The 12,231-nt window shown below is 40.4% G+C and overlaps 1 protein-coding gene across 1 annotated transcript in view; it reads left to right on the forward strand.

Moving 5' to 3' along the window:
- The window catches only part of WDFY4 (WDFY family member 4), a 593,767-nt gene that overhangs the window by 194,842 nt on the left and 386,694 nt on the right, over positions 1–12,231 (forward strand). The window contains exons 19-21 of the mRNA XM_030203170.1: positions 745–963; positions 3,958–4,142; positions 8,888–9,119. Of these exons, the coding sequence (XP_030059030.1) occupies positions 745–963; positions 3,958–4,142; positions 8,888–9,119 (636 nt within the window). The remainder of the gene's footprint in view (positions 1–744; positions 964–3,957; positions 4,143–8,887; positions 9,120–12,231) is intronic.

Raw genomic sequence — 12,231 nt, forward strand, 5'->3', positions numbered from 1 at the left:
TTGTAGAGGTTAGAGTCTGACTGATTCACTGAGTCTGTGGACAGGTGTCTTTCATACAGGTGACCATTGCCGACAGCTGTCTGTCATGCAGGTAACGAGTTGATTTGGAGCATCTACCTGGTCTGTAGGGGCCAGATCTCTTACTGGTTGGTGGGGGATCAAATACTTATTTCCCTCTGCAGAATGCAAATAAATTCATATACTTTCCACAATGTGATTTTCCGGATTTAATTTGTGATGTGCTATCTCTCATTGTTACCAATAACCTACCCTTCAATTATGGGCTGCTCATGTCTTTGTCAGTGGGCAAACTTACAAAATCAGCAAGGGATCAAATACTTATTTCCACCACTGTATATACATATCTTTGTCCTGGATCTATAGTTTTACTTCCCACTACTTTAGATCCAGAGTAAAAAATGTAAAGCCTAATATCAGTAAGAGTCAGAGCTGGACTTGGAGTTGGAGTCGGACAGTAGAAAAATAGAGGAGTTGGAATCTGAGTTGAAGGTATCAACCCCATAGCCCTGATTTTTACACCACTTCATTAAAACGACACCAGTGGTTGAATTAGAAGCCTAGATGGAGCCTCAGAGTGATATTCTCAGTTCATTGATATTTTAGAAATGCTTATCTTTGCTTTGTGATATGCTGAGCATTTCACTGGTTTGTGATTACAGAGAATGCAATTATATTTGATAAAATAAATGAAGATATTAATACTTTTTATATTTCTTTTTACAGGCGCACGAGGGTTCCCTCCCCATGCTGGTTTCACTTTTTCCTCATGGTTCCTGATAAGCAAGTCCAGCAAGGCTCATGATGCTCACCCCATCCGTTTCCTCACTGTGGTTCGCCACACGTCGAGGACTGAGCAAAAGTTTGTTTGTTTTTCAGTTAGCATTTCACCCTTGGACCATTCTTTGATTATTTCTACAGAAGAGGAGGAGTTTCAGCCACTGGGTGTGTTTTGAAAGGCAATGTTGTTATGAACGTTAATGAAGTTCTGGTAGAGGGAGTTTAGAAGCAGGGATCGTTTCAGACACTGTCTTCAATAGGTTGACCAGCAGGAATAAACAACCTCCAGTTCCCATGGACATGAGTCCACTTGGGTTTTCGGTATATCCCTAATGAATATATATAAGTATTATAAATAAATGGGCTCATTAAAACTACTCTATATCAACAAGTACTATTGAAGATTATATCTTTATTGTTGATTCCAAAAATTCTTCTACTGTCAAAAACCTTTTAAACAAAATAAGATCAAAGGTAATCTAAATATACAGTGAAAAATAGTGCTCAGTACATCCCCATGATACCAAAACTGGAATAGTATGGTTCAAGGATGAAGCTCATAGCACCAACAGCACTTCAAACAATATTTTAAAGAATTTTTTTTTACTTATCTTATTCTCTTATGCTGAAGATGTATCTTGTGCTGTGAATGCGTCTTCATTAATCTTTAAATTCTTGTCCCAGAAAAAATCTTGATTTAATCAAGGTCAGTATTGAGGTGCAGCTTATTTGGTAAAATTTAACTGGATAAAGTATGTGGTTAAAGTTAATTAGATAAGTAAAGGTAATCGGTTAAACTGATATCACAGAATATACTTGGATAGAGAGAACTGGATAGCTTATCTGGTTATCTTTACGCTTGTTGAATATTACCACAGACCGTCCCTGCACTGCCCTGTTAGTACCAGGATGATCTGTGGGCAGAGCTTGGGTGGAGCCAGGACTTATCTGGTTAGTGGCCATATTCAGACTACTAACCGGTTAAGTACATGTCTAAAGTTAGGACCACTAAAAGGCTGTCCTAACTTAAGTCACAAACCTAAATTGACACCAGTTCGAATATTGGCTAGTGTCCATTTAATTTCTGGGTTGTGAAATCTGCCTTCCTGGTATCCCCTACCTCCCCCGTGATGACTATCCCCTCTCCCTCCCACCCTAATGTTAACAAGGGCCATATGAGCTAACAATGTTGTGAAGTAGTTGAATTTGAGCCTGTGAAAACAAAGTCCTACATTAAACTGTATAGCTTTATGAACAGCAGATAAATATTGCCACTATACACATGCAGTAGCTGCCACTTTCTGGGATGAATTCTTTATATGGTGGTGAAAAAATCAGTGCCAAAAAAGAGCTATTCTATAAGCCACACTTAAAGTTAGGTACAGTTTATAGAATACCGCTTATGCTTGGGAAACATGCCTAACTTTGGGCGCAGCCATTTGACCAATTGAAACATGGCGCAAATGAACACACCTAAATTAGACATGTATCTCCCCTCATTCTGTAACAACATGTGTAAATGTTAGGAATGCCCCCATTTTACCCATGACCCTCCCATTTCCACACCCCCTTTTTGAACTCACACATAAAATTTAGGCGCGGATCTTGCACCTAAATTTATGCACATACATTCCAATTAAATCTAATTAGTACCAATAATTGGCTGTTAAGCCAATTATCTTTGCTGATTAGCTCGTTATTCAATTAAATTACACACACAAATTGGAAGCACACCCAAATTTGTGCACCCAATTTTTAGTAACTTTTATAGAATTAGGAGGTTTATGTATATTCAGCAACACCACCTCTCCAGATAGAGGCGTTGAATATACACAACCAGATTTTAAAATAAATAAACACTTGCCCCCAGGTCTGAATATTGACCCTAGTATATTTGACTTATGTAATGGTAGGAAATAACCCTTATTAATGAGAGATAAATATGAATTCTAGGTTCTCCATAAATATCCTAAGGTTGACGTAGAGGGGCATAATTGAACGGGGCACCCAAGTTTTCATGAGGGCGTCCTCGTAGGATGGCCCCGCGAAGGGGCGGGGAAACCCGTATTATCGAAACAAGATGGGCGTCCATCTTTCATTTCGATAATGTGGCCGGGGATGCCCAAATCTCAACATTTAGGTCAACCTTAGAGATGGTCAACCTAAATGTTGAGATGGTTGACCTTAGAGATGGTCGTCCCCTGTTTTCAGCCATAATGGAAACCGAGGACGCCAAATCCAAGCCCTTTGGTCATGGGAGGAGCCAGAATTCGTAGTGCACTAGTCCCCCTGACATGCCAGGACACCAACTGGGCACCCTAGGGAGCACTGCAGTGGACTTCACAAATTGCTCCCAGGTGCATAGCTCCCTTACCTTGGGTGCTGAGTCCCCCAAACCACCCCCGAAACCCACTTTTCACAACTGTACACCACTACCATAGCCCTAAGGGGTGAAGGGGGGCACCTAGATGTGGGTACAATGGGTTTCGGGTGGGTTTTGGAGGACTCACATTTACCACCACAAGTGTATCAGATAGGTGGGGATGGGCCTGGGTCCGCCTGTCTGACGTGCACTACACCCACTAAAACTGCTCCAGGGACCTGCATACTGCTGTTATGGAGCTGGGTATGACATTTGAGGCTGGCATAGAGGCTGTCAAAAATGTTGTTTTAAGTTTTTCTTTTAGGGTAGGAGGGGGTTGGTGACCACTGGGGGAGTAAGGGGAGGTCATCCCCGATTCCCTCTGGTGGTCATCTGGTCAGTTCGGGCACCATTTCACGGCTTGGTCGCAAGAAAAAATGGACCAAGTCGGCCAAGTGCTTGTCAGGGATGCCCTTCTTTTTTCCATTATCGGCCGAGGACGCCCATCTCTTAATCACACCCCAGTCCCGCCTTCACTACAGTACCAACACGCCCCCGTGAACTCTGGTCATCCCCGTGACGGGAAGCAGTTGAGGACGCCCAAAATCGGCTTTCAATTATGCCGACGTGGGCGACCCTGAGAGAAGGATGCCCATCTCCCGATTTGTGTTGGAAGATGAGCGCCCTTCTCTTTCAAAAATAAGCCTGCTAGTGTTCAAATGGTCTGGAGATACCTGTTACTTTAGAAAAAGGTATCAAGCATAGGAATCTATATTTCCTCTCTGTTTCTATTACAGACAACATGGAACCTGAGATCATGCCCGCTGTTTACCCAACTGCACCTACTACGGTCCAATTTAATTGTTCCCAAATGCTGGCAGCTGGACAGTGGCATCACCTCGCTGTTGTTGTTGCAAAGGAAGTAAAAAGAAACAGCATTGTTTCGGCCTACATAGATGGACAAATCATTGGGTCAGCTAAGGTCACTGGAGGATTTCTTTTGTAATTTTTAATTGATATACTTTTATCACTTTTTGATTTTCTCCTATAAACATATCTTGGGAAAATGCTTCAGAAAAGTCTGAAAATATGATTATATGGTCTAAGAAAATATTCTCAGTAATGATGTATGAATGCAGTGATGAGGAGTGGTACAGATAATCTCACAGCCAAAAAGAAAAAAAAATCATTAGCTGTTCTATTAATTCCAATTAATCAAATATATAGAAGAAAAAAGCTTCAGACTCCAAGGGGTCGATTTTCAGACCATGGGAGACAACCCAGCTAACTTCCACAGTCAGCAGTGAGACCAGGTTTTCAATGCTGGGCACTTTCCGGCGACCAGCATTGAATTTTTGGTTTATTTTTGGCCAGTTTAAACTTAACTGCCAAGCCAATATTCAGCACTTGCTGGTTAATTAAACCTACTACTACTACTACTTAGCATTTCTATAGCGCTGCCCAGCCAAAGAAAGGCCTGCTATTTTGGTAGCCCGATTTGGCCACCAAACTTAGCCGACCATGTGCTGAATATTAGCGGATAGCCAGTTACATTGCACGATATGACTGGTTAGCTGCTAAGCACTGACTGCGAATATTCAGCGGGAGATAACCGTCTATCTCCCACTGAATATTCATGGATAGCCACTTAAGTCATGGATAGCCACTTAAGTGCTATTTAACCATCCAGGAGCCATTCCTGGCCAGTTAAATAGTGTTGAATATCGGGGGTCCAGTGAGCAACTCATCATGCACAACTCTGGGATCAGTCACCTCATTGGCTATAAAAACTTCTACTCAAAACTACATACTTGTTATGAAATACTTTAGTTGTATCTTTATAAACAAAAACTTAAACCAAAGTTTCTTAATGGATGGTTTCAATGGTGGCCAGCGTTTCGCTTCTTTGCTGCTTCAGGGAATCAGGACTTTTCATTCCTTAACCACAGCACAGGTGAACACATGTAACACATAAGCACCACCGCGTTTTTTTCTAGCAAAAAAATGTGCCAGTATTCAAATGCCAGGCCACCCTTCAGGTGTGGGGTGATCACTGAAGGACCCATCCCACAATAGCCAGGCCCCCTGGAACCAGTCACAGAATCTATGACAAGGCACAATTGGTATGTAGAGCCTGAGCCTTTTCATTAAAACTTGGGGACCATGGGTCAATTTTAGCAGACAATGGAAAAGGTGCCGGTACTCAGTCCACCCAAGTACCCCCTCAAAAAAAAAAGCCCTGTTAAGCACTAGATTCTCTTCTTCTGCATTTCCCAGGAAATAAACACACATCACTGCATTAGTTCATATGGTTACTGTGCTCAAAAATAGCCTAATTCCCAGAAGCAGCAAAGAAGTGAAAAGCTGGCTACCGTCAGGACCACCCATTTAGGAACTTTGATTTAAATTTGTTTATAAAGGTACAATTAAAGTATTTCATAACAAATATGTAGTTCTGATTAGAAGGTTTTATAGCCAATCACATGACTGATTCCAAAGGTGTGCATGAAAAATTGCTCATTGGGAGTTTGACACTTTTTCCTTCTACATATTTAATAATTTAATTTTGATTATTTGGAATTAGAACAATTAGCAATAGTATGTTTTTTTTTTTTTTTTTTTTTTTTTTTGGGGGGGGGGGGGGTTCAGTAGTTACTCAGGTTATACGGTGGTCACATAATCACAGCTGCATATGACTTTAGCCAGCCCATGTTTTTTTAAATAACAGAATGAAGACAGTTTTGGGAAATTTATTGAGCTTCAAGTTAATAAAAACTTTGATTCATCTTAGAATGAACACCTATTATGGATTCAGAAGTTTATTAATAGACTTGAAACTGTGAGGGTATTTTGATAACAGGGTGTCTAGATTTAAGCTCTAGGACAACTCCTATTTGAATCCTATTCTGTAAAGAAAAGTACACACCTACTGTTCTTTATAGAATATTAGTGCACGTGGCCAATAATGTTGCAATCACTTACAACAATTATAAAGCTAGTGTAAATGCTTGTGCCTAGATTGCAAAATGATGAGCATAAATTATAGTGTTCTATAATCTATTGGGTCGATATTCAACATAATTTAACTGGTCAGAAATGGCTCCTAACTAGTTAAATCGTCTCTCCGGGACTAACTTCTAATTTTCAGCATCGCTTAACTGGCTAGTGCTGGTTAATGCCAAACTGCAAAATAACTATTTTTCTGGGTGCAGAGTAGGCACTTTTCTGGTTAAGTGATGATAGTCAGCATTTAACCAACCAGGTTAATGCATAAATAGGACTGTGTAAAAGTCAGTCCTATCTTTATGTGGTAACCCATAGCCAGATAAGTGCTGAATATTGCACTTAACCGGCTTTGCGTTAGCCAGCTCCGCAAACCCGGAATTCAATGCCAAAGCCTGGACATGGTCTGGCATTGAATTTCAGGGTTTAATTCCGGTGGTGATCAGCAAAATACTGATCACCGCCTGCTGAATATCGGGCTCTGTGCGTATAAGTGTGCACCCCACTCACACTCCACTTGATCTGCACCCATTTGAATGCTTACCTGCAAAGTATATGATGTTGAATATTGGCACATACTTACAGATTAGTGCATAACCAGAATATGATTATTTGCTTGTGTACATATTTACATAACATGTCTAAGGGGACCTTTTACTAAGCTGCGTAGGTGCCTACGTACACCCAACACGTGCCAATATGGAAGTACCGCCCAGCTTCCTCGTGGCCCGGGCAGTAGTTTCATTTTTTACGCGTGCCCACTATGCTCGCTGGAAAATATATTATATTATATTTTCTGGTGCGCAGCACTAACCGGGCAGTAATTGGCATTTTATGCGCGTAGACGATTACCGTGTGAGACCTTACCACTAAGCGAATGGTTGGAGGTAAGCTCTCAGACCCAAAATGGATGCGTGCCAATTTTTATTTTTGCCACACGTCCATTTTCAGCAAAAAAAGAGCATTTTTTACAGGTGCGCTGAAAAATGGATCTGCGCGCATCCAAAACACATGCCTACACTTGCACAGGACATTTTTCAGTGCACCTTAGTAAAAGGACCCCTAATTGACTAGAATATGGCCATTGACGCACATTCTTGCTGCTTAAATTACTGTTTCCTTATAGAATTATACTTTGTAAGGACAATTCTAGAACCCAGGTGCTTACATTTATGCACCCATTATGCATCTAAATGTTTAGAATATTATCATTTACGCATGTAGGAGCGCACTTACATATACAAATGCTAGTGTAGTGCCTAAGCATGATTATGCAAACACCTGAACTTACATAGCGCATATTTGCAAGGGGTTTGTACACAGGAGGAGCATGAGCGAGTCTCCTACTTAAATACTGTCTGCCCTCCCCCCCCCCCCCCCCCCGATATTCAAAAGCATTTAACTGGCCAGGATTGTCAACTGGCTGGTTAAATGCCCCATAACTGGCTATCCGCGAATTTTCAGCGGAACATAGCTGGCTTTGACCCGCTGAAAATTCATGGCTAGCTGGTTATATCGCTTGATATAGTCGACTATCTGCCAATATTCAGTGCAAGTTTGGCAGCCATATGAATACCAGACCTATCTTTGGCCGGTTCAAACTTAACCGGCCAGTGCTGAATATTGGCTTGGCTGGTTAAGTATGAACCAGCCAAAAATAAAACGGATATTCGATGCCGGTCACCGGAAACGGCCCAACATTGAATATCCGGGCTGAGCACCAACTGTGGGAGTTAGTCCGTAACTTACATGCATCCCTGTCACATTTAGTCACCTTCACGTATTTCAGATCTGTGCATAACATAAATGCAAATGCCTACATTTTAGGCATATTGATAGTTGGTTACAGCTAGTGTTCTGTAATGGAACCTAGGTGCCTGGGTTCCTATATAGAACAGGATCCTACTTTGTGCCTTCTAGGCACCTAATTGGAAGCTCCTAGTTACAGACTTGACCCCTATCCCCTGGATTCTATATGTGGCACCCAGAATTACATGCCCAAGATGCAGGCACAAATTAATTAAATAACGAGCTAATTAACATCAATAATTGGGTGCTAACAACCAATTATTGATGTTAATTGGCATTCATTAAAATTATCACATGCATCTGGCTGTGCTCTATTCTGTAAGGCTTGGTGCCTAACTCTACTAGTGTGGAACTCTTAAGGAGGGGGGTGGGGTGGAGTGGCTATGGATGTGTCATGGATGTTCCAAAAAGTTGCACATGAAATTATAGAATACGGTCTCAGTGCACCTAACTTGGGTGCTAACATTTACACCAGGTTTAGCAGGTGTAAGTCTTGCGCCTAAAGTTAGATATAAAGGGTGTACACTCTTTATAGAATCATGCTCAGTGCTGATTTTTTTCGTCCCTAAAATTTGAGTGCCATTTACTGAATACAGCCCTGTATGTCTATTCTGCCATTGTCATCATTGCTATTGTTTCATCAGTGTTTTTTTTAAGATGAAAATTATCAAGAGTTGGATTTGAAGGTTGTACAGTATTTCTTAGTAGTATAATATATATTGATATTAATTAGTATAATAATTCCTCTATGCTGAGTTGAGATCAACTAACATTTTGCCTTAAATACTATTCTGAACATTGGATCTATAGAATTAAGAACTTGTGTTTATTAATGATTGCTACTCTCTGTTGCCTCACTTTTCCCAATCCCCAATGAGGATTCATTGTATTATCTTGCTTTCCATCCTTTTGCAGATGCAATATATACAAGCCTTACCGGGAGATTCCTTGGCTTTGGAACATGCGGCTTTTGTTGATGTATATGGTTTCATAGCTACACCAAAAACGTGGAAACAGAAGTCATCTTTGGTTTGGCGTCTTGGCCCTACTTACTTATTTGAGGAAACTGTTGCTTTGGAGACTCTGCAAGTGATTAACCGACTTGGCCCAAACTATTGTGGAAATTTTCAGGCTGTGCAAATTTATGGTTTGTTAAATTTTGATCTGTTTAACCCAGTGCTGACTTCTTAATGGACATCTGTTCATTTATAAAATATATATATATATATATATATATATATATATATATATATATATATATATATATATATATATGTAGAAAACAGGGCTCCATTAATGCAGGCCTTTGTCACTGATATATTACTTATCTACTGTACAATACATAAAGAAAAGGCTGATGGAGATGGAAATATGATTTCAGATTTAGCTGCAGTGTACAATATAATGGAATGGTGGATACATACATCAGAGCAAGGGATAAAGAAGTCACATCCCATTTAATGAAGAAGCTTCTTAACTAAAGTATACTGTTATCTTCAATTATTAAACAGGCAGACAAAGCCTTTACATTGGAGTTATTGATTTCTGGTTCTTCAAGTGAGTGGTGCATGCTCCTCAGGGCTGAAAGGTCAGCTCCCGATGGAATGAGTCAGAATTAATCTATCTGCTAAAATTCTAGCATAAAGTGAAGGCATATTTTCATCCCAGGGAAAGAGAAAATAAACTGTGGCCTACTGTTGTGTACTTAGCAATGTTCTTTCTCTCTAAAATGGATGTTTTGTGATCATATGATCATTTTCTCCTTCTTTTTTCATGTCTTTAACCAAGCTGTCTCTCTTTCTTTATCTTTGAAAACTTGTGATCATAACTGAATATTTCTTCTATCATTGCCTATTGAATGCTGTACTGAATTTTATTTTAATATCTATTTTTGTTTCTTTGGGGTACTGACTTTTTCATTCTCTTACATTCCACGGATTTTAATCATGGGTGGAGAACTGTATCTTGTAGAAGGCTCTTAAACAATGTACATAGTTGCCATATTAACTCCCATTTAATTTTCTTTACCAAATCAAAGGCATAAATGACCAGTAGCTTCACAGAGACTGGAATGCATTTGCAGTAGAAAATTAGATTGAAAATACTTGCAAGTCATCTGTTAGAAATTTAAGTTTCATTCATACTATGGTGTTGTAGCATGGTTTTAATGGCTGGCTACAGGATGTTACAAATCTAAAAATCTCCTCCCTGCACCATCAACTCATTCTCGCATTGAGACTCCCGAGCTCTGCCTGTCTCTTGGGCACTGCGCATGGAACATGGAGCACTTCAGAAAATGCTACCATAGAAGTTCTGGATTTGAGCTTTCTACCTAAGAGCCTAAATTTAGCTTTCATTTATTTTTATTTTTTATTTATTGCATTTGTATCCCACATTTTCCCACCTCTTTGCAGGCTCAATGTGGCTTACAATATATCGTGAATAGTGGAAACATATAAGAAAGTATACATTTAGTATAAAAGAGGGTCTTGGGTAACATGATAATGATAAAATATAATAGTAGATTAACAAGCAAAAAGGCAGTTCTGAATGTATGTATAGGAGTTTATATTTGTTGGTCTTTGTGGTATTCTTTGCTAAAGAGATGGGTCTTCAGTATTTTGCGGAAGTTAGTTAGTTCATAGATCATTTTTAAGTTGCGCGGCAGCGCGTTCCAGAATTGTGTGCTTAGGTAGGAAAAGGTTGACGCATGAGTTAGTTTGTATTTTAGACCTTTACATTTGGGGAAGTGAAGATTAAGGAATGTGCGGGATGATGTTTTAGCATTCCTGGGTGGTAAGTCTATCAGGTCTGACATGTAGGCTGGGGCATCTCCGTGGATGATTTTGTGAACTAGGGTACATATTTTGAACATGATGCATTTCTTGAGTGGGAGCCAGTGTAGCTTTTCTCGTAGGGGTTTAGCATTTTCATATTTTGTTTTACCGAATATGAGTCTAGCTGCAGTGTTCTGATCTGTCTGAAGTTTCTTGATTATTTGCTTTTTGCAGCCAGCGTAGAGTGCATTGCAGTAATCTAGATGACTGAGTACCATTGATTGTACCAGGTTGCAGAAGACGGTCCTTGGGAAGAAAGGTCTTCAGAACCTCTCTCCCACATTTTCCTATGTCATTGGTACCCACATGTACCAAGACAGCTGACTCTTCCCCAGCACTAACTAAAATCCTATCTAGGTGACGCGTGAGGTCCTTCACCTTCACTCCAGGCAGGTAGGTGACCAGGTGATCCTCATGTCCACCAGCCACCTAGCTATCTACATGCCTAATAATTGAATTACCTACTACAGCAGCCATCCCTCCTGGGCAGTAGCTCCTAGAGACACATCCTTGGTGTGAAAGGATATTGCATCCCCTATTGTACAGATCCTGGCTACAGGATTACTTCCAGCTGCACCAGGGTGACGCTGTCCTTTTAGAAGACCTCCCTCCTTCAAGGCAGCACAGGGGCTGCCAGACTGGAGGTGGAACTTCTCTACAACATCCCTGTAGGCCTCCTCTATGTACATCTCTTCTTCCTCCTCAGCTCCTCCAAGACTGCTACTTTGGCCTCAAGAGAACGGACTCATTCTCTGAGAGCTAGGAGCTCTTTGCATCGAGCACACACATATGACCTCTCACCAACTGGAAGATAATCAAACATGTGACACTTAATGCAAAAGACTGGATAGCACCCCTCTCACTGTTGGACTGCTGTCTGCATCTTAGTATTATTGAGTTGTTTAGTTAAAACTTCCTAGGGTACCAGGAATATCAGATTAATATAAAGAGCTAAAGATTATATGGCATAATTTAGCTTCTCAGAAACTAGTTAAATGCAATTAAACCTCTAATGAAACCTCTCTTCTTATTGTCCTAATTAGAAATTTGACTATAAATGAAGAGTTGAGCCAGGAGTCGGTGGGCCCTTGTGCAGGATTTTCCCACATGCTAAGGCCATTTTTGCCACAGCCATAAAGGAAGCGCTTCTATATATGGCGCCTAAAAAATCGGCACTGATTATGCATATTCTATAATCGGCACCTAGATTTAGGCGCCAATTATAGAATGTTTAGTTGATATTTCAATGTTGATATCTGTGCTCATCCATTTACGCCAATGAAAACCTGGTGTAAATCTCAACACATATATTTAGGCGCACTGGACCATATTCTATAACTAGGCACCTAAAAGTTTGGAACGCCCATGAAACGTCCATTCCCCACCCATAACCATTCCTCTTTTTGCCTTCACATGTTAGAA

This window comes from Microcaecilia unicolor, chromosome 5, assembly GCF_901765095.1.
Source record: "Microcaecilia unicolor chromosome 5, aMicUni1.1, whole genome shotgun sequence".
NCBI lineage: Eukaryota > Metazoa > Chordata > Amphibia > Gymnophiona > Siphonopidae > Microcaecilia > Microcaecilia unicolor.